The following is a 21,802-nucleotide window of genomic DNA, read 5'->3' as shown; positions in this document are numbered from 1 at the left end:
GCGCTAGAACTAAGTGGCGCCACCGGGGTCGGTGGGTTGTGTGGTTGTAAACCCTGGGCTGAGTTAGTTAAGTCAAGTTACCTTATCAGGGACGGTCAGGTTCGCGGGGTGCAGACTGGCTGAGGCACATGCCCAATGACGGGGGTGCCTTTCCGCGGTAATTACCAGTGGAAATGACAAAAAAACCCCATCTCATAGTTGAACACAGTATGGCCTAAGTTTGATAGTAAAATACGATGTGGGCTGCAGCATAACTGGATCACCTTACCTCCATCAAACTTGACAGGGTTTTCCATAAAAGGTTTGAAATTTTGAAGCCTGAAGGTTGCAATGCAGTCAGTTGCAGCATCGGAGAATCGGACGGAAATCGGGGCTTGTAGGCATTCTTCCTCATGGCTGATAGCTTCTTTTCCCTATTGAGAGCATTATCAAGAGATGCCACGACCTTTTCCATGTCTTGAAAAGCTTAGTCCAGATAGGCATGCACACCTCATATTTCCGATAGCAGTGAGGGAAACCTGTCAAACTGTGTTGTGCCGGTAATGGTACGGCTGGTGTTTGGGCTGGGTTGGCATGAGTGCCCAACCAGAAGCGATTCTGGCGTAGCGGAGGCACCGTGACGTACCGGTGCGGCGGGTAGCTATCTGCGTCCCTAGAGTCGGTAATGGTTCCCGCCAAGTGGGGTCGTAGATAGGTTACATATGGCGAGACCCATACCTAACAGGCTAGCAAGACTAGGTATTTCGGACGCATGCGAGCAAGACAGGGCGATAGATGCCCCCCCACTGCATCCCGAGCCTTGGCTTGATCCTTTTTCTCCTTATATCTGAGCCAGAAAAGAACCTCAGCTTTTTCAGCTCCCTCTTGAGACATGGATGGCTGTCCAACTGTCAACAGTCTCTCTGCCTTGGGGATTTTGAGGCGCTTTCGGCAGAGGCTGGGCAGGCTGTGTGTTCGGGTAAACACTGGGTGAGACGTCGATCCATACCTGGGCCGATCCCTGCAAGGTATGGATCGATTCAAAGCTACCTAGGTAATTAGTCGACTTATCGGCCGGTATTGGAGTCGTGGGATTTGCTAAGACACAAAAAAATGTTACACGCAGAGCTGACAGATGGAACGAGCAAAAGTTTGTCATACCTACTTAAGATAGGGCTTTGCCTGCTACAAAGTACCGGGAAAACGCGGGGAGCAGGGCCCACAACTTCTTGCGGCGTCTCCTTTGTTCGCGCTTTCCGTCCAAAGTTTGCTAGCAAAACCGATCCTGTTGCAAAAATTGATTTGTGCAAGAATGATTAATCCACTGCGCAGCATTAAAGCAGTCATGTCTGCTGATATTACTTACGGCCCCTGACCTCTCTGACGCTCCCAGTACTATCAGTATTACGAATTACTCTCAGCACACAAAAACAGTACCTACCCTTACAATCTACTTCAGCACCAAGAGCCTCGGCCGGGCATTTTATTTTGCTCACGCGACAAACACGCAACTGAACGCATCAAAAAAAAAGTCAATTGCTTTCAATATAATCAATCAATCATGTTGATCATCTAAAGGCACCCCTTATAATTACCAAATTATTTCTCAATTGAGAATTTCTTTGAGTGCAAGCCAAAGCAAAGCAAAGCAAAACAAAGCCTCACTTGTCTCTTCAAGACTCCCGCGGATTATTTACTTCTTTCAGCTTCCAACAGGCATTCAAGGCATCATTGATCTAACGTGGAGTCAAGCCGATGACGGAGAGGCTAGTCTGGGGTTCTGCTATCTCTACGCCAAGAGATAACGACTGTCTTCTTATCTTTTTACCAATCCAACCAATTAGAACCCATGTAAATCACAAGTCATGTCTGGGCCAACTAATTACGAAGTTGTACAGTACTGCGTACGGCTGCTTTCGTGCGCCCTCCCTTCCCTATCTTGGTGGCTTGCGTCCACCCGGGATGCTACCAAGCGAGCCAGGACCTTGTGCGGAACTGGGGCCGGCAGCACGCCTACAATACCATCAACAAATGTGCATATGAATTTGTATGGATTTTTGAGGGTTGAAGCTGGCAGCCAAGTGCATGTTGGCTATACACAGGTAGGTGAAAGGTAAAATCCCTGGGCGTGCAATCATTCACCATGTCTGCCAGTTCAAAAGAGAAGCTTATTTTCGCAGATTACTACCTACTCCGTGGCCGTTCTATTTATGGGGTAGATTTTTTCTGTTGAACTGGGCTTGTCCCCTAGGCGCAACAAGCCTGTCAGTGTTGTGCCAAGATCTTGTCACGATCGCTGGGTCCATTGAAAAAGGAAAAGTAGTCCACATGGAAGCATGTGCTTTGATGCAAGGTCAATAAAGAGCCGCGGACATGACAGTGTCTGTTCCAATAACAACTACAGTAGTTTACTTGCGTATTGTTAGGTAGGTAGCTAAATCGTATATAGTTTGGTGACTGTACGCTACATCAGTAGGTAGTTCTGTGAAAACGGTTAGAGGTAAGGTAGGTGTCTAAGGTAGGTACCTACCTAACTAAGGTAGTCTAGCCTCTCTATTCTATCTTGTAATTACGGTTTCACGCCAAGTTAAACACAGTGTCCGAGTCACGTGCTCAAAAGCTTGTATGGATACATTACAACCGGCACCATCAAGGTGCACGGGTGTGGCTTGGCGCTTGGGCTCAATTCAACGTGTTTTGTTTTGGCGTGCAACCCGTGCGGTGCTTTTTGACGTTGCATCCCTTCAACGACGCGAATAATTGTAGTGCTCGTACTGGGCTGGAGTTTGCACAAGCAGTTTGCCGACAGCTGCAATGGCCGTATTCTCTGGCAACAACCCTAGGCCAGCCTCGGCCGCCGAGTACCAGCGGCTCGGCGATGCTGGCGAAGCCGAGGACGATTATGATGGCCCACCCGGCCCAAAGATGCTCCCCGTGGGCCCCGCTCCGCCCCGGACATCAAAGAAATCCATTACGGCCGCGATTGTTGCATTCATGGCAGTATGCCTCGTCGCTTGGTTTGCCACCAGCAAACCAATTTTTTTTGCAACAACCACCACGGGCTCTAGTTGCCCCTGCGAACCTGATCCCGATGTGCCTCAGTACTTCCGTACATCGCCGGAGCTGTGGGCTGGTCCGACAGCTACTGGCAAAGCGCCTTTTCTGCAGCAGACAGTCACGTTTGACCCTACTGCTACCTATGTTCCCAATGCTCCTCTGCAAACTGCCATACCAATCCAGGGCATGGGGTCTGAAAACAAGAGCATATTTCAGATGATGGGCCACTTGTCTCCATACTCTCCTTCTCCAGGGTTTGGAGTTCGAGAGTATCCCCTTCCTGCGGGTGCAGAGATTATCCAGGTGCAGGTCTGTTGTTTCTTCTCTTAAGTTCTTCTCTTCCTCTACGAATCTTCCCCTCTTTCATCAGGGAGATTCAACGAGAGGTGATAATGCAAAACCACCTTCGTATGTGACATACTTGATGAGAGAGCGAAACTGGGCTAACACTCCCGCTCACAAGATGCTCTCTCGACATGGTTCCCGCTACCCTACTTCAAACTCAGACGTAGCTGCACTGGGCAAACATATCAGCGATGCCAAGAAGAACAAGTCCTTCAAGGCTTCCGGGGCATTGTCTTTTTTGAACGACTGGGAATATCAGTTGGGCCATGAGATTCTCGTTCCAAGGGGCCGACAGGAACTTTTTGATTCTGGTAGATATTTACCTGTCCTTATTTACTGCGCATGCGTTCCACTTTACTAACCCATCCTTAAGGAATTCTGCATGCGTACAACTATGGCCGGCTCTACAATCCGAATAGCAAGATCATAGTGCGCACAACAACCCAGGACCGAATGCTCAAGTCTGCCGAGTATTTCATGGCAGGCTTCTTTGGACTAGAATGGTATGTATCTACCGGCTGCATGGTTTCGATTAGATGCTAACATTCGCAGGCCTCGGAACGCCACAATAGAGGTTATTATCGAGGAATCAGGCTTTAACAATTCTCTGGCCGGGTACCTCAACTGCCCCTCCGGTTCAGGTCAGCACGTCGGAGATGATGCACGTAAGATTTGGGTCGGCAACTATCTGCAGAATGGTAAGAATCTTGAACTACCAGGATCCTGTGAATACTACGCACTAACAGCGTTGATTCAATTGCCCAGCTACCGCGCGGATCCAAGCCATGATCGAGGGTTATCATTGGACCATTGAAGACACCTACGCCGCCCAGAATTTGTGTCCATATGAGACGGTAAATGTCAACTAAAACCATGCGCCCTGGCTACCGCTGCTAACATGATTCAAATCCGTGTTCAAGGTGGCATATGGATTCAGTCGCTTCTGTGAACTCTTCAACTACGAAGAATGGATTGGTTTTGGTTACTCGATCGATCTGTGGTTCGCTGGCATCAGTGGCTTCCAGTCACCGATAGGAGTAAGTCATTCTCGACACTTGTTCCGTCCTAAAGTGTGTTTGTTGTGCTGCAGCTGACAAGCCTCAGAGAGCCCTGGGCATTGGCTACCAGCAGGAGGTAGTCGCTCGTCTGAAGAACCACACCTTGGGATATTCAGGTTCCCAGATCAACATTACACTGGACAATAACACCGAGACTTTTCCCCTCAACCAGACTCTGTACTTCGACTTCTCCCACGACACAAATATCATGGCAATCCTAACTGCCTTTGGCTTGAGGCAATTTGCTCACCTTATGCAGCCAACAACGTACCCTGGCGAACACAACCTTACGGTGGCCAACCTCACCCCCTTCGGTGCAAGACTCGATATTGAGATCATCAAAACACCCAAACCAGTGAAGCCGGACCGTTCGGGCTATATGGTCAACGGCGGCGAGACCAAATATGTGCACTTTGTGCTCAACCAGCGCACCCTACCGTTGGGCTGGAGCCTTCCGGAGTGCGACGTATCACGAGTAGATGGTTGGTGCGAATTTGATGCCTTTCTGTCTGCACAGGACAAAATGCCTGCTCTTGCTAGGTTTGATTACGCATGCTTTGGCTCGTATGACCCTGGCCCTTACGGGTCGGTAATGGATGGAGCTCCGCCTTAGGCAGGTTTTGGCTTTTGCTGGCTTTTCTTGGTTTATTGTATACATATGCATCGGTCACAACATCGGTCGTCTTGGAATGGTGGCGCCTTGGCAGTAAGAATCACAGCCCAGTCCAGGCCTCGAGGAGTGATTCTTGTAAGACTTTGTTCGGATAAAAAAAAAACGTGTGACAGTCTAAAAGGTCAATATTATTGGCCTATTATTTGAAGGTCCCAGCTGATGTGCCACCTGCTTTGAGAATATTACGTCTGACGACACCTATAGTTTACTCAATTGTCCTACCATACATGGATGCTGAGGTAGGACGAGCCGGCGATTTATGTGGACGGCCGACCCCGTGAAGCCCGGGATGGCGTTATCCGAATTACCAAAGAATTGACTGGGGGCCGGGTTGCCATGCTCAGTGAGGGGTCTCACAACCGCTCGGTGACGCTGAGGGTTTTGATGCCAAGAGTAAGATCCTCCGCATGCCCTGGACGTTTATCGACGAGAGCCACGCAAACCAGCAGCTGAAGCGGAATAGCAATTTAGATATGACGAGAATTCCACAAAGAGTGCGCCGATGCATGTCACACGGGGACTGCATGGAAATTCTTGGTCTCACAAATCCGTTCGATTTACTTGCAGACTTTTTGATCCGAGCTTACATACGAGATCAAATTTTCTGGAATGACCCAGGCCACGGGTGTCCGCACAGAAATAAACCAGCGGGTGAAAAAAAAAGACCCCGACAATGAGATTTGAACCAACAGGAAGGACGACCCGAGATGAAAGCGGCGCAGATCACAGAAATCCTGTAACAGCCAAGGCCTACAACCGTGCATGCTCATCGCACGCGTAGAGTGTCATTCCTTTTCTTCTCTAGAGTAAACATCCTACACTTATGGTTTCCAAGGCTGTCACAATTTTTCCCCCTCTCTTACAAATCCCCCGTTCCATGCGTAGAATCTGGGATGAATGAATGCCACATGGTGTGTGTGAAGGGGAAGAAGAAAAGAACAAAGAACAAACCAACATCTTCAACATCATTTCCTGGGCGCTTTGTGTACTCGGTTTCACTCATGCGGATAGGGGGTTCGTATAGGGGGTCGTACGGGCTTCACTACTATATATCAGGCAGGCTGCCGCCACCACAGGCAACCGGTTCCCAGCAGGGTAGGGGGGAAAGGTGGGATACAGTAAAGCAGACGGGCCACGAAAGTCTTTTATTTTTCAGCATTTGGTTTTCTAAAGCCTAGAGCACAAAGAAAAAAGAAGGCCGGCTTCATTTTTTTATTTGTTTGTTTCAGGTTGATTCGTCAACTTACATCAAAAAATCTGCCTTGAAAGGAACGAGGCTGTGGGCAGAATTTAGCACGAACAGACCAAAAAAACCGCCTTTTATTTATTTTTCTTCTTCCTTTGTTTAATTTATTCTTCTTCTTATTCTAAACCCGCGCCCAGACCCCTTACCCACTTCACGTGGGAAAAACAAATGAGGTCATGTCGAAAAAGATCTGCGATCACCAGCCGACGGCATGTGGCTGCACGGCGATGGTGGAAGGAAACGTCAAGTATTGCGCGAGATGCGCAAAAGGAGAGTGTGGTCAGAGCACCAGCTAAAAAAAAAAAGTTCAAACATGGAAACCCTACCTATTTGGTTCCTTTTTACATACCCGGAACGACCGGTGGGAGAAAAACGGAAGGATACTGTCGAAAAAAAAAAAAAAAAAAAAAAAAAAAAAAAAAATAGCCCGTAAGTGCCAGGACAATATGCGCCTCTCCACCATCATGACCATGGTCGTCATCGCTCACTGACTACCGCCCTTGTTTCTAACCGCAACGGCCTCGTGCAGCATTTTCCGAACTGTAGTGGCCTTGTTTTGTGAGACGGCACTTGTGCGTTTATGAGGAGGGATCTTGAAAGGGCCCGGTGCAAAACACAAGGTGAACAAAAAGGGCAAGGCTGGGGTGAATTGGATCCTTAGAGCGTTAAGAGTGGACGCGCGTCTGGTATCAAACAAAATGCGGCCCTGAGTTTTGCTGGCACGTGAATTGCGCTACAGAATCGACGCCAGCTAAGAAAAAAAAAAAAAAAATGATCAGCAAGATTAGTGGGAAGTTTCTTCTGTGTGCCTCCCCGGCCGAGTCCCCTTAACTCATAAGCAAGGAGGGGAACGGCGCTTTGACCGAAAACAGCAAGGGGGCTTTCGGCAACACTTTATTCGAGGAGACCAATAACGGGAAGGCGTATCATCATCAAGCAAGGGGGAGAGCGCAAGTTGGGACTTTCAAGGGGTTTTGTCATGAGACGTTCAGAATTGAAGGGTTAGGTTTATCGTCTCTCCTCCGCCCAATGTGTTCAAAACGCCATCTCCCAATACAGATCCAATGCGCAGGATACACCAAGCCGCACCACCGGACCGATGGCCAACCTAAATAGATCGACGTGAGACATAATGCTAGGCGGAATATGTCTCATAATGCGAACGACCGTCGACAAGAGAGAAAAGAAGATGAGAAGTTTAACCCGCTCCATTCAAATGCCATCAAAGAAAAAAAGATGGAACAGTAGAAGTGAAATAAGAAAGAGAAAAAAATAGACGATGACCGCCAAAATCAACAACAAACGTCGTGCCATCCCCTGATGAATTAAATTAGACACAAGACAATACCAGTGTTTTGACAAATGGTGGGTATCTTTTGAAGAAGTGAAGTAAACAAAAGAATCGAAGCGAAGTGCGCAAGATAGGTCAACTTTCCCAGCAGGGGAAAAGTGCATCCCGCGTCAACTTCGGGTGGGTTTGCGCGCCAGGTGCGCCCCGTGACAAGAATCCGGTCGAGGTCGAGAAGAGAGCCGTTCTGGTGCTTATGCCAGGATGGCAATACCAGCACCGAGAACACCGAGCATGAGGCCGCTCTGGACAAAGACAGAGGTACCGGCACCAGTGGGGGGCACGGTAGCGACAGGAGCCTGAGAGGCGCTTGAGGGGAGAACCACGACGGCGGTGGTGGTCTTGGGCGACAAAGTCGGCTGGACGTAACCAGTCGAGTTCTTGGTAGGGCTGGGCATGGCCGAGGTCAGGTTGGCACTCGACACGATGATGGTAGGGACAGCGGCGGTGGTGCTGGTGGTGCTGGTGGTGCTGGTGCTGGTGTTGCGACCAGGGCAGTTGGTGATAGACGGGTTGCACTGGGTGATGGTGACGGTCCTGGTCATGGTGCTCGTGGAGGTCGTTGTGCTGAGCCCTTCGGTGGTCTGAGCGGTGACGGCGGTGGCAACAGCGGCCAGAACACCGTAGAACAGGCTTGAGGAGAGCATCTTGTTCTGTTGTTTGTGGGGTTTGAAGAGGATAGTTCTTGCGAAGTTGCTGGTCTGTTCCTGCGTGGAAGGCTATGCAAGGACTGGGAGTCGCGACAGCTGATAGATAATACGAACAAAGAGCAAGGGATAAACCTGCGGTAGTGTCGTAGAAACTTGGTAGATATTGGCTTGTGCCTTGGTAAACAGAGGTCTGCAGGAAAGATTGACAAGAAAGAACGTGGTGGTAGAGAGCGTAAGGCCGACTGAATCAAGTTCAACAGCTGGGTAAAAGAGTGTGAAGCGCAAGATGCGGACGACTTTGTGTAATAGCGTGAGGGAAAAAAAATCTTTCAGAACCCTAGGTAGTGTGGTGGGCGGGATCCATCTCGTATTTCTATCGCCAGCAACGCTGATGCCAGCAACGGCCACTAAGCAAGGAATCTTCGGGTAAATTAGCGGGGCTGATGGGGATCGACGTTGTGTTCAACTCCATTCCGCCGCAGTTTTGCGGAGCTCCAAGCCTTAGCCCCTCGGCAATGCCAGGTACAGTACCTGACCAAAAGATCTAGGGGGCTAAGTGGGCCTCCCAAGGTCCTGTGCGCTGTACCTTGCAGCAAGCTTCAGAAGCAAATGGCTGTCACGACTTGTCACATTTCTTCATTACGTGGTAGGGCTATTGTCCAGTCGGACGCAGTCGGCCCCAAGTTCAAATTAGTTCACCGTCATTTGGCCACAATATTTGTTTACCCACACGTTCATAGGACTGACGTCGATGCAGCTGGACTGTATTGTTATGCACGTACGTGTATCAGACCTTATTCAGTATATGTGATTGAATCAGCTATATATTAATCAATGATGTGGCCATGATGGAGAGGGTGCTAACGAGTGAGATTCCAGCCTTACCTACCTCCGATCGACGCATGAACTCTACGCAAGGGTCATCCGTCCAGTCAAAAAGATCAGTGCTCAGGATTCCCTTATTTGTACCTATCAGCTTCGTAACAACATAGCTTTGGCATTCAAATAAACATATATGCATATGCAACATCGCCTTGATAGTCCAAAGCATATGACATGTTGCTAATATATACTTGTGTTTGTGTTTGTGTGCGTGTGTAAGTGTGTAAATATCCAAGCAAGAAAAAGACTCGCAGAAAAGTACACTGAAAAACAGCACTGTTGATAAATACCAAGAAAAAAGAAAACAGCTGAACGCGTGCGACGCTGCCACGCTTACGAAGCTTGAAACACGTGCCAGCAACCCTCCGAAAAAGATATAGAAACAAAGAGTTCATCCGTTCCAAAACACCGGGACAATGCGCAATTCCCAAGCCCCAAATTCTTTACTTTACATCCTATAGCACTCGTTCGCGATAATCGCTGTGATTAAACACATAAGCAATCGAGACTAGGCGGCTCAGTGCACAGGAGATAAGACAAGCGGACCCTGGAAACCCCGCGTCAGGGCAAAACTTACCACTAAACTTTCTATTATTGTATCGTAGTACTGGCATTTTCAAACAGCTATTGAGACATTGCCGTTGCAGTCTGAGTGGACAGCCAACTTTTGTTCCAGCTCTTCAGGAACTGACCAGATGCAACTTCCGGAGGCCAAGTGAGAACATTTCAAGGAGTCAAGTCTGGGAAAATTCGTTTATTCTCTTCTTTCAGGGAATATAGTGATTGGCTTGCTGTGTACCTGATGCGTGTTTGGTTTTGTTGCGGTTGTCATCTGGCAACGGGTTTGTTTACCAATGGCATTTTGTTCCTTGATCCACAATTTCCACACAATTGTCACAATGTCGTCTGGTCGACGTCTAGACTTCGATTGGTCATTCCGACCTTTGCACCTTTGAAGGGTCCTATGTAATTACCACGACGTACGTCGTACGTAGCAATAAGGATCCTTTTTCGTCAATCCTCTCCAGAGCTGTACAAGGAACATGGGTATGGCTTGCAACCAACCTTTCCTTGGTATGAGTACAATCAGGGCACCCCATGCTGCTCGGAGATGTCACATTTCCACCAAATTTGCCAATCCAGAAGCAAAGAAGGGGCTTTATCTGCAGCGAAATCAAACCGCCCCACCGGTTGCAATGCCCTCAAATTGATACCTCCACATGATCCCTTCGTCATTTCTTAAGCTGCTCATTTACTAAATTACTACAGAGGTCCATTTTGCAACAAGTCTCCATGCCCAGGTCTGGGCTCCTCAACGCTCATTTATCGTGTCGCATTAACAAGCTCATTGGGTGATTGTTTCGCCAGGAAATAAATGATTTTATATTGACTGTTCGGAGTAGCGCCCCAGACTAGACCGACTGTCATGGATGCTAAAGCTGTGGAGATTTCGAGCTAGGTCTAGGGTTGGTTCGTGATGAAAGCAATTCCAGCTCAACCCAAGACATAAGACCATGAGAAAGTCCACCCGCGTGCACTGGATTGTGCAACTAGACCTAATACGCTTACATTGTTGACAAGCTGGGTCTTGGGTTCCCAGAGGTATGGTAACTAGGGTGCTACGTTTGTGCCTCTTCCACGCCGGCGTAAAGTATAGTGGTTGCATGCCAATGTGCCAATCATTGTGCTGCATGGTCTTGTTTATGCTACCTACCTTACCTTACACTTGACCCAAGCTACAGACAGCTGAGCTACATCGTGCTATAGCTACCGCATTGCAGTTTGGTCGTCGGCCTGGCTTCGAACAACAACTGCAATAGCATTCTCTACCTAATAATAACTGACTTGTGCTAGACACCATTTGCAACAATCTTCCGGAGCCGTCTGCTTTGAATTCCTTGAATGATCTAACTTGTTGCCCCTTTCGAACTTGATTCCACTGACATGGATTGATCACGAGACTGGTCAGGGGCTCGTCCGTCCATAAAGGTGGTTTTCAGAGCTTCTGAAGCTCGGTTGAAGAGCAATGACCTGTGGGGATTAAGATCGAGCGTTGGTCGACTTTCCATGTTCGATTTTGCAGAGAGAGAGAGAGAGAGAGAGAGAGAGAGAGAGAGAGAGAGAGAGAGAGAGAGAGAGAGAGAGAGAGAGAGAGAGAGAGAGAAAAAAAAAAAACCTCAAGCCAAGTCTTAGCAGTCATTCTCGATTCCATTTAACTCTGGAACACCTGGTGCCGCCGAGACTAAAGTCGCTCTTAAGTCTGAGGCCATCCGACTTAAGGTGCCCCTCCAAACCTTTATTCAACTAACCCCGCCCCGCCAGACAAGTGCCAAGTCTCGAATCAACGCTGCGGCCGAGACTGATCAAACGGCTCCTTTTCAAGCACATTTGCTTCCCACCTTGAGAGCTTTGACACAACAGCAAAATCAGTGATGAACACAGTGAAATAAGGCATTTCCTCAGGCTCGCATAGACCGGACGATATAGATCGACAAAACGCGCACACCATGGCTTCGACCGAAGAACCGGCCAAGGCGTCGTATTCTACTGACCCGGCCTTGTACATATACACCTCACTGACGGCCGGCAGCTCGCATATTGTCACGGCCACCTCGCGCCTCGAAACCATCCTGCGTGCCAACCGGGTCCCCTTCAAGGCCCTCGACCTCGCCACCGATGAGAAGGCACGCATGCTCTGGGGTCGCAGAGCCGGCAAGGATGAGTCGGGTCGCCAGAGGAAGCTGCCCGCGCTCGTGCAAATGGGCTTGGTTCTAGGTGTGAGTCGAAGCTGTTGCGCTGCTACTCTCTCCCCATCGCGTTGAAGGGGACTTGAAGCCTGAACGATGCTACCATTCTGCTAGGACCTGGTCGAGATCGAGGAGTGGAACGAGTACGGCGAACTCAAACAGCACGTCACCATCTACTACGACGAATTCACCCAGCCATCCATTAGCGAAGCCCAGAAGCTCCCTCCCGTCATGAAGAAGGGACCTGCCGTCGCTGCCCCGACCGCCGCCAGCACCGCGACGACAGCCTCGAAACCAGCTGCCGCCCCAGCGGCCCCACCGCTGCCGCCGGCATCAGCAGCTTCCTCATCTGCACCTGCAGCCGCAAAGGCCACAGGGTCGTCCGCCGCAGCCTCTGCAGCCCTCCCGATCCGCAGCATTGCCGAAGAAGCGGCCGCCAAGGCCAAAAAAGTGCAGCTCCAGAGCCTGCGGGACAAGGTTTACGGAAAGGGTAACACTGGGCCTGTCAAGAAAGAGGATGCAGACAAGGCTGGTAAGGCCGAAGGGGGCGAGAAGAAGGGGGAGGCTGCCAAGACGCCGGCAGAAAAGGAGCAGGGCGAGTCTGCGAAATCGGAGGACAAAAAGGATGCGGCAAAGTCGCCAGCGCCCATAGCTGTCCCAGAATCGAGCAAAACTACGGCGAAGACCGCAGCTGGACTGCAGTCACCGACATCTGGAGCGTGGAAGGGCAGTGGAGAGGATGCATCGTCGGTTGAGGCGCTGCGGAACACAATTCAAAGTCCAACTAGCACCGCATGGAAACCAACAGATATCGATCCGCCTGTGACAACGCACCGCGGATCAGTGGTCAGCCCAGCCTCGGCAGAGGAGATTAAGGCTGTTGAGAAAGAGCTGGCTATCAAGGAGGAGTCCGAAGAAGACGAGGAGGAAGATAGTGACGAGGAGGAGGATAGTGACGAGGAAGAGGAAAGCAAAGAAGCTGACAAGGATAAGAAGGCGGCTGGGAAATCCGATCCCAAAGCCAACTGATCGCCAGCATAGATGATTCGCTCCCTTCTATTTCAGTTCTAGACTTTTGAAATCGACTGTCTGAAATACTTGGCCGCCGCTGCAGTGCAATACAAGGTGCTTGGAAAGACTGTATAATTTCTCAATTATGTAGGTATTTATTCAACCCCTATCTCACACTCGATCTATCCTCTTGAATCCACATCAATCTCTCCAAATGGTTTCGGTTTCCGTGACAGTCCCGCCATTAGCGACTGTCGGTAATTAAATGCCAGTTGGTTGATAACGGCGCTGCACTTGACATGGGCGAGTCTTAAGCTAGTATCGGCCGCCTTTTTTGCCAAGCTGCTTCGACCAGCGAAGTCAATAATGAGGGGCTAAGCATAGGTTGGTTGCACAGTGCGATAGAGGTATGTTATTGGGCTTTGCAGGGAGGCGGCCGCAGTCGGGTATTGAGGCGTCAATCATGGGTTCAATCAAATGCTGGAGTAAAAGTACCTAGGTACCTAGGTAAGGTGCCTACCAAGAACCACCAACTTACCTCGTGGTTGAAAGCTGAGAACGGACCAACACCTCCTCGCTCCTACCAGCTGGGCGAACCTAAATAAAAGTACAACCTTGAGCAACCCGACGTCAGAGTTGTCGCTGCCCCACATTCCCTCAACCCCATATACCTCACCTCGCTCGTCTCCTCTAGAGCGTTATCCCCGATATGCTGCGCAGGCAGTCTGAATTGTTCATGGCATTATAACAATGGACCACGCTGACTTGAGGTGTTTCGACGCCGTCTATGTCAATCCCGTGGTGGGCGTCCAGAGTCCGGCAAATAGGTTCGGATCGGGCAGCGAACAACATGCATCCCATGCCCCGCCTCCAAGCGTGACAACCACATTGACCGACGAGTCCTGGCAGGGCTCCGACAGCGACGAGGAGGAATTTGAAGATGATATCTTTGCAGGGCAGGCTGGGTATGGGTTTGATTCGGGAGCTGGTTCGAGCCCGACGCGCGGATCGACTCGATTCGCGCGCCTGCGCACCAACCTGACTGCCCTGTCTCAAGTCTACAACGTAAGTTGCCTTGCTTCATTTCGATTCGGCATCAACTGTTTGTCTCGAACAGCGTAGCTGCGCTTCTTCTGTAGCTAACTGCATCTTCCCCTCATTCGTCTGAGTAGCTTTATTTCGTTGCCTACCTGGGAGTTATACATGTCTACAGCCCAGAAAATGCACCGCAGGTGCTACGCAGAGCTCCGCTGCTCTGCTTGAAACCGACGCCATGCCCGGTCGCGGCCATAACTCGGGGACATATAAGCGTGCCCATGCCGCATCAGGTCAACAACATGATCACCGGTATGCTCGGTGAATCCGAAGTTCTGCTCGCCGCATTTGACGACGGCGATGTCGTCGGCTACTACACGCATCAAATCGCAGAAGCAATTGAGCATGCTGCCCGGCGCTCAGCAGGCAAGAGTGCAGTAGCGGCTCAGCCACCATACGAGTTCTTCCACCGTGGTGTCGGCAAGTCTGCATGGGGCTTGGCCGTACACGCAAAGTCCCGACTCATTGCAGTCAGCAGCAATACGCACGAAGTGACGGTGTTCGCGCTCTCTCTTACTAAGGGACCAGGAACAGAGCATCAAATGCCACCGGAGCACGAGCGATGCAATCCACCCAAGCTCGGAGGCCTCGGTCTCGATGCGCGCCAGCTTGAGTCCCACCTCAGACAAAGAACACGGGACTGGAGGATTATACTGCACACCCGCCCCGAAAACCAGGCTAATATCCCTAGCATATCCTTTTTGGACGACGAAAATGGAGAGGGTGACAAGATTGTGGCAGTCGATACTACAGGCCACTGCTGGATATTTGACATTTGGGCTTTGGGAGCGCCCAATATCTGTCTCTACCCCATTGGAGTCGCTAGACCTCCAAGGTAAGGCAGGGCCTTTGGCAATGACTCTATCACCAACGAGGATTAGTGTGATATGTGATGTGGCATGCTGACTTGAAATCAGGAGCCCAATAGGTTGGGGTGTCATGACACTTCCAGACGAGCTCTTCCAGGAGGTAGAAACGGCTACTCAGTTCACAGGCCTCAATCGAGAAGACATAGATGGATTCAATGACAAGAATGGCCGGCATGTGCTAGAACTGACTGCTGGCGTCGTCAAAATACCAAGAAATGCGGGTCGTCATCTGCCTACCGGGATTCAAACCTTGCGACGGACTCCGGTTAGGGAAGATGTCCCCTTTCGAATGCCGGATGTGTTCCCGGAAGCCTGCGAGCAAGTTTGCAGCCCAACAGCCCAAGACGATATCAAAGAGAAGATCCGCATGAGGGACAGTCGCTGGTACAAACTCGGGCGTGTGTTTTGTGAGGACAACCAGGAGAGGGACAAATTAAAGCCTATAAATATCGAATCGGATCCCTTTCAAGCCGCCATGACCATAGTCCCAAGCTCTGCCTTGGTCTACCAGCACGAAAATTTGAAACCTTGCCGTTTCCTCAACAGCGTCCTATGCAGCATATCCAGAAAGCAACATGCTGAGACCGTTCATTGTAAGTATTAGCAGCGCTGAGTCCCCGAAGTTTACTGCGGCGAGCCGCTGTTTGCATTTTTAGCATCACCGGCTGGACGATTGGAAGTCTGATTGGCATCCTCGATTTATTTGTAACGATCTCTTTCCGTACAGCGTATTATATACATATAAGGCTCTCCATCTGCGGCCCTAGATTACTGACTTCACCGCTCGCTACAGACGGCAAGGATGCCCAGAACCCCCAAGTTCCGCGGTGTCGAGGCTTTCTCTCAGCAAGTGTCATCAGGCGATTCTCGATCCTTCGTACCACGGATATGGATGTTGAGCTTCATAATCTCGATACCGAGAAGACTGATGTGCTCTGTCGCAGATTACTTCCGAGCGTATCTTTAAAAACGATCCCACACTTATCGGATATGCAGTATTCGCAACGAATTTGTATGTTACACTGTATACCGGAGCTGAGCCTGGTGGTGGTAGGATCTTGCTGTGGACGTGTTGGTTTAATTCGCTTGACAAAGGCCCGAGGCGGCGGAGAGTTTCGGCATGGATTCCGCACGGAATGGATCCTTCCACGAGCCGATGAAGAGACGAATGCGGAGTCCATGGTCTGGATGGTGGGCATGGCCGTATCTCGCGTACCGCAACCAGGAGCCAGGGGGCTTAACCTTTTCCCACCGAGTCCCTCGGCTACGGCCGCCCCTGGCACAGATCAGAGCATTTTAAGTCGAGGATACAGCAAGAGCCGACCCTACGATACCATCGCCCGGTGGCGGCTGCTTTTGCACTTCATGGATCACACTATACTCAGCTATACGATCGAAGCCTCCAAGCCCCAAGATGACCAGATGGATGTCGAAGTGAAGATTGAAGACGACTCGACTGTTAGCGAATGACGATCGGCTAGGTTTTAGAGCCCCGTTACTGAGAGGCTACCTGAGGCTGAGTCGCATCGGGCATTTCGGTTATGGTGGACGGATTTCATGAGCGTTCTGTTTTATGCTGCAATTGGCGTTTGTGTGATGCCTATCATTGTTTGCTTACTTCCAATAATTAATCTAGGTCTAGCGTGGCGTTAGGAATACCCGTACTTAATAATAAAATAGTTCTCCTATGATGAGTTGCCCCGGGAATTCGGTATGAGCCCGGTGCGTTAATTTTAGCACTCAAACACTTGGGTGGTGGTTTTTATTTACCAATATAAACATTGTCACTAAACGTGTTCTACCCACCTACTTATCTTGGGTAGCTACGATCGAGCAAGGTGCTGTGCAGTGCGTTTCGGAATAGTAAAAATGAACACCGTCGTGTTGAAATCCAGCTTCTGAAATTGGGTTTAGTACGCTGTGCTGTGCTATAAAATGGGCGAGGAGAGCTTCTGGGAGGTAGGTAGGTACCTAGGTCGCTGATAATGGCGTTCAAGGTCATTTGGTTTCAACTTGGTCGCGTGGACTCGGATCTGGCAGGCACAGATTCACATGGGGTGTCAAGCAGTCGTTCCTGCCCTTTTCAAACCCATGCTTTAAACCTCCTACCTGCCCCGCGTTTGAGTATTGCGTTGACTTGAAGTCGGTATTTTCTTTTACTCATCAAAGGTCTATTTTTGATCTTTGACCTTGCCATTGCCGTGATTTCACTCACCTCCGACGAAACGAACGGCTCGATGTGTATTTAACTTTCGCCAGCAATCCTCATACACGCAAGCCTCAGCATGTCTACCACGACGAAAAAAACACTTCCCACATCCTCAACCGTTGGGCTTGTCGACTTCGCACGTATTGACTGTGAAACGCCGCCGATATCACTGCAAGAAACACCGCAAGATGACGTCAAAGCGCAATGGAGTCGGCCGATTGCAGCTTTGATATTTTACTTGTTTCAGGACTTGCGACTCTCTCAGGAAAAGCAGAAGCGCAGGCTCGATGAGCTGGAGGAGGGAACGAATAGTCGCCTGGACAAGTTGGACAAAACGTTGGACGATGAGCAAAAATGGCACACTGCTCAGGTTGAAGAAGCTCTGGCTCACACCCAAAAATGCGCCGCCGACATCGAGAAGCTTGCTCAAGTTCAGGACAAGGCTGATGCCATCTATGCGAGAGACGACCGTTTGACGAGCGAGGTGGCTAGGATTGATGAGCGCCTCGAAATTTCCGGGAATGAGCTAAAGAATCTTGACGAAGCTGTTTGCTCTTGTGTTGACAAGCAGAACCTCGAAGGGTTGTGGGAAACAAGAATCAAGGATAGAGTGGTGAGCAACTCCAAGTATCACAATAATTTGTAGACACGGTGCTGATGTTTAGCAGAGAGAGGCAGAAGAAAATATCATACGGCAGAACAAGACCTTGCTCGAGCTATCCGAAGAGTTGCACAGGCTGAAGGATGAAATGCGGGCGCAAAAAGACCAGGCACAGAAAAAATCAGAAGAAAAGCCTGTAGCTGCGTCAAAAGAGGTCAATGATAAGCCGTTAAGGTCGGAGACCGAGCTGGAAGACATATACACAGCCGATACCCAACCACTGGAAAAGCCGACATTCAAAGCTCATTATAATCTACGCCCGCGCTCACAACCCTCTGTGGAAGAATCCGCCATGGCTATTGTTGTTAGCGCCCTGCCGAAAGCCTCTCCCATTACCTCGAGCAGGTCTCGTCAAGGGGCAGAGAGGAAGAGTTGTGGAACCAGGACCGCCAGCAAGACTGTTGGCGCACAAAAGCGCACCGCCGCAGCATCAGACACTGATAAAGTATTGAACCACCCGTATAACTCAAAGCGACGGAAACAACCTATTCGACAAAAGAGTCTCGCCAAAGTCTGCTGCGAGGCGCAATGGGCTTATGAGAACTGTCCCGAAGAGAAAAGCGAACACGAATTCATAACTGAGTTCCTCAAGTTTTCCGTGAAACCCTTGAGCTCTGCGGACAAAAAGCGACTGATCGAGGCGCTATGTGATCTGGCAACTCCAGATAAATATGGGTTGCCTGTATTTAGACAGGATACTGACTGGTCAGATATTTGGGAGCATCTATGGACAATTAAGAATGTTCCGGGTATGTATCTCAACAAGGTCAAATGAAGGTGTTTAAGGGGGTTAGACTTTGCGGCCATGTAAGGGCCAGACTAAGTCGTTTTGCAATTCAGCGGAATCCAAATCTCTGGGATGTGAGTGTGCTATGTAATAAAAATGATACAATTCAAGTCCCAGGATTGTCCAAAATAATCAAGCCGGGTGATAGTCCTCAAATCTTTACATCTGCAGCTTTTTCGGCCAAGCCGGAGTCGTCCACACCGCTGTACTTGTTTATCCAGCCCAGGACTTCTTGATGCCAGAGCAGGGAGTTTTCCGGCTTGAGAACCCACTATGAACAATACTCGGTTAGTACGATCCTTGTCTGTGATCTGACAGATTCTGAACAAGTATCAACTCACGTGGTTCTCGTCAGGGAACATCAAAAACCGGCTCGGCACGCCTCTGCTCTGCAAGACGTTGAAAGCCGACAGACCCTCTCCGATGGTCAGGCGATAGTCGAGCTCGTTGTGAATGATCTTTTGATGGTGTAAGTTAGCAACGAATAAATTGCATCAACGACACTTACGGAAGAGGACTTACGAGCTGCGGTGTTGCCCATTCGCCTGTGAACTTGGCGGGATCCCATTTCTCGTACCCCTCACGGTTCTCCCAAAGCGTGCCTCCAAAGTCGTGGAGTGGGAAGAAGAGCTCCTCCGAGGCGTATTGGTTCAGTGTGCTAAAGACGCCATCGTGACAGACCAGGGCCTTGAACTTGCGTCCAAGTGGATGCCCCTGGATCCAGTCTATGATTGGGTTGTGATCATGTCAGTTCATGAAGAAGGTGGTGCATGGAACCGAATTCAACGTAAAAATAAAAATAAAAATAAAAATAAAAAGACTTACTAATCATGAAGCCTCCATATGAGGCACCTAGAGCCACGGCGCGGTCCATGTCGACGTAGGGCATGTTGTTGGCTATGTACTCAAAGCACTTGACGAGGTCGTTGTACGGCCGACCTCCCCATTCGTTCTTGATGCCGTTCTGAAGGGCCATTCCGTAACCCGTGGATCCCGTCGGATTCGGCGCCACGACCACGTAGCCCTGCTCTGCGAAGATGGCCGGGGACCACCTGGTGCTCCAGTTGTCGTTCCACGCTCCCTGTGGACCGCCGTGGATCAGGAAAGCGAGCGGGTAGCGTTTGCTGCTGTCAAAGTCGGACGGGCGCACCACCTGCGCGTGGCATTGGTAGTCACCCGCCCCCTTGAACCAGATCCCGTCGAGCTGCGAGCGCGAGAGGCCAAAGACCTTGCCGTTCTTGGATAGAGACGACACGAGCTCTGATTTTGACGTCGAGGGGTCGAGGAAGTTGAAGTAGGAGCTGTCGACCATGGAACTTGAGCTGACGAAGAGTCGACTGCTGCCGTCCTCGTTTTTCAACACCTTGACGTCGCCCACGGTACCTGTCAAGGTGAGGGCCTCGGGGACACCATCGCCGCCCAGCTTCTGCATTTTTGTCTTTTCCGGATCCGACGGGAACTTGAAGAGCTTGCCGTAGCCGGCGTCCTCGGCAACCACGTAAAGCTCCTTGCCGTCGGCACTCCAGATAGGACCCTCTGGCCGCAAGTCCCATCCGCCTTCCCCATCCTCCGTGGCAAAGAACTCTTGTGCGTCGGCGCCCGTGTCACCGACGACGTCCTTGGCGAGCATGAGGCGTGGCTTGTCGCTCTCGTATTGGATGTGCCGCATGCGGGTAAAGGCGAGCGACTTGCCATCTGGGCCGAAAGCAGGTCCGGCACTGTAGCCCTGCAAGCCGGGGGTTGGGATAGCCTTGGGAGCGGATGAGGGGGCGGGGCTTTGAGCGGAGTTGAAGTCCACGGGGACAAAGTAGACACTGGACTTGGTGTGGGTTGCCGGGTTTACGTCCAAATCACGGGCGACGAAAGCAATACCATGAGGTGAGAGGTCAAAGTCACCACTTCCGCCAAACGGGGGAACGGGGCTTTCCAGCCCGCTTCCTGCTAGGACATTCGTCAAGCCTGAACCATCCAGCGTCAAGGAAGCGCTGAAATCATCAGCCGAAGGTTGGGAGCTCCACTTCAGCCTTCCAAACCAGATTGCATTCTTGTTCTTGGTGATGTAAGAGTCCCAGTGACGCACAAAGAGCTCCGTGTAGACCTTGCCAGTATGATGCACCTTGGCGTCGTCCTTTTCCGCATTGTACATCTTGCCGTCGGGCGTCGCCAGGGCGGCGCACGCCAACAAGACGGCGGATTTGGAGAGCGGCTTCACCTTGAGGCTGGAGATGCTGCCCCTGGTGGTGAAGATCTCCTTGGGCCTCTTGTTTGGGTGCTTGACGCTGCTGAGCATGAGGGTGGACGTGCCATTGTCGCCGCTCTTGATAAAGATGAACTCATGCTCGCTCACCCATGTGGGCTCGCTAAAGGTAGAGTCCTCAAACAAGACAGTCGACTGCCCCGACTTGACGTCCAAGACCCGGATACTCGAGGTCTTGCGGTGGTCACTGAATGAATAGGTAGAGACCTGGGAATTTTTTGTGATTAGCGACCCGGAAATTGTTATGGCTACCTAATTTTGACGGACCTGTATAATAAATAACCAAGCATATAATTACACAATGTGAATGTTGTACTTACCGTAAACAGGACCTTTTCTCCCTTACAATTAGGTGACCCGACTGATCTTCGCGGGGCAGAGAGGAGCACCTCCGGGGTGAATTTTGTGGCAACGACAGTCATTGTGGTGTCTTGATTGCTACAAACCTCCAGGGCTGCCGCATGAAACTTGTTTGAAGGTTGAGGACTTGGCCTTGAGGACGACGAATATAGTCTGAGGAGAGCCAATTGGTTGAAATTAGCTTGAGTGTGATGAACAGTGGTAGTGCAGTTTGTACAGCTCTTGAATAAGCTATAGCTGAGACGGCGAAGCAGTGACATGAAATATTGGTGGTAGTTGAATCAGCTCTAAGCTCTAGTTCTAGTCTGGTCTAGGTTTAGAGTTGGGGTTCCGTGTGGCTTGTTCCGCACAGAGAGAGGGGGGGGGGGGGGGGAACTCGCGAAACCACCTGCCTATGGTGGAATTGGATGGTGGCAGATTGCGGTACTAATCAAGGATGAGATGACTGACGATTGGATTAAAGTTTCAAGCTTCCACGAAACCGATGGGGGAATTATTGGGGTAGCTCGGGCTATGGAGAAGCTATGTGTCTATCTGTCTTGCTGTATAGGTAATTCAGTGAGCTATG

The 21,802-nt window shown here is 50.4% G+C and overlaps 7 protein-coding genes across 7 annotated transcripts; 5 read left to right on the top strand and 2 right to left on the bottom strand.

Annotated features, from left to right (window-relative positions):
* The first annotated feature begins 2,727 nt into the window (after window positions 1-2,727).
* Window positions 2,728-5,224, top strand: PgNI_08803 (uncharacterized protein). Its single transcript, XM_031128793.1, has 7 exons — window positions 2,728-3,345; window positions 3,500-3,692; window positions 3,755-3,884; window positions 3,934-4,079; window positions 4,147-4,235; window positions 4,302-4,418; window positions 4,486-5,224. The coding sequence occupies exons 1-7, from the start codon at window positions 2,794-2,796 to the stop codon at window positions 5,050-5,052; spliced, it is 1,794 nt and encodes a 597-aa protein (XP_030978785.1). The 5' UTR covers window positions 2,728-2,793; the 3' UTR covers window positions 5,053-5,224.
* A 1,310-nt stretch (window positions 5,225-6,534) lies between these two features.
* Window positions 6,535-6,654, top strand: PgNI_08802 (uncharacterized protein; the record flags this gene model as incomplete). The annotated part of the gene is made up of 1 exon (XM_031128792.1): window positions 6,535-6,654. The coding sequence occupies one exon, from the start codon at window positions 6,535-6,537 to the stop codon at window positions 6,652-6,654; it is 120 nt and encodes a 39-aa protein (XP_030978452.1).
* Window positions 6,655-7,900: 1,246 nt separating this feature from the next.
* On the bottom strand, window positions 7,901-8,353 carry PgNI_08801 (uncharacterized protein; the record flags this gene model as incomplete). The annotated part of the gene is made up of 1 exon (XM_031128791.1): window positions 7,901-8,353. One exon carries the CDS (start codon window positions 8,351-8,353, stop codon window positions 7,901-7,903), a length of 453 nt encoding a protein of 150 aa, XP_030978841.1.
* A 2,998-nt stretch (window positions 8,354-11,351) lies between these two features.
* PgNI_08800 (uncharacterized protein) lies at window positions 11,352-13,293 on the top strand. Its single transcript, XM_031128790.1, has 2 exons — window positions 11,352-12,015; window positions 12,100-13,293. The coding sequence occupies exons 1-2, from the start codon at window positions 11,746-11,748 to the stop codon at window positions 13,012-13,014; spliced, it is 1,185 nt and encodes a 394-aa protein (XP_030978867.1). The 5' UTR covers window positions 11,352-11,745; the 3' UTR covers window positions 13,015-13,293.
* Window positions 13,294-13,469: 176 nt separating this feature from the next.
* On the top strand, window positions 13,470-16,642 carry PgNI_08799 (uncharacterized protein). Its single transcript, XM_031128789.1, has 4 exons — window positions 13,470-14,061; window positions 14,169-14,926; window positions 15,009-15,553; window positions 15,754-16,642. The coding sequence occupies exons 1-4, from the start codon at window positions 13,747-13,749 to the stop codon at window positions 16,428-16,430; spliced, it is 2,295 nt and encodes a 764-aa protein (XP_030979273.1). The 5' UTR covers window positions 13,470-13,746; the 3' UTR covers window positions 16,431-16,642.
* Window positions 16,643-17,073: 431 nt separating this feature from the next.
* PgNI_08797 (uncharacterized protein) lies at window positions 17,074-21,561 on the bottom strand. Its single transcript, XM_031128787.1, has 6 exons — window positions 21,195-21,561; window positions 19,443-21,081; window positions 19,140-19,342; window positions 18,959-19,075; window positions 17,835-18,888; window positions 17,074-17,779 (listed from the first exon to the last, which is right to left on the bottom strand). Exons 1-5 carry the CDS (start codon window positions 21,492-21,494, stop codon window positions 18,769-18,771), a joined length of 2,379 nt encoding a protein of 792 aa, XP_030979265.1. The 5' UTR covers window positions 21,495-21,561; the 3' UTR covers window positions 17,074-17,779; window positions 17,835-18,768.
* PgNI_08798 (uncharacterized protein) lies at window positions 17,246-18,605 on the top strand (the record flags this gene model as incomplete). Its single annotated transcript, XM_031128788.1, has 2 exons — window positions 17,246-17,782; window positions 17,838-18,605. The coding sequence occupies 2 exons, from the start codon at window positions 17,246-17,248 to the stop codon at window positions 18,603-18,605; spliced, it is 1,305 nt and encodes a 434-aa protein (XP_030979274.1).
* Window positions 21,562-21,802: the final 241 nt, after the last annotated feature.

This window comes from Pyricularia grisea (genome assembly GCF_004355905.1).
Source record: "Pyricularia grisea strain NI907 chromosome V map unlocalized Pyricularia_grisea_NI907_Scaffold_6, whole genome shotgun sequence".
NCBI lineage: Eukaryota > Fungi > Ascomycota > Sordariomycetes > Magnaporthales > Pyriculariaceae > Pyricularia > Pyricularia grisea.
Note: the sequence above shows the minus strand (reverse complement) of the source record. Positions and strands in the feature narration are given on the sequence as shown.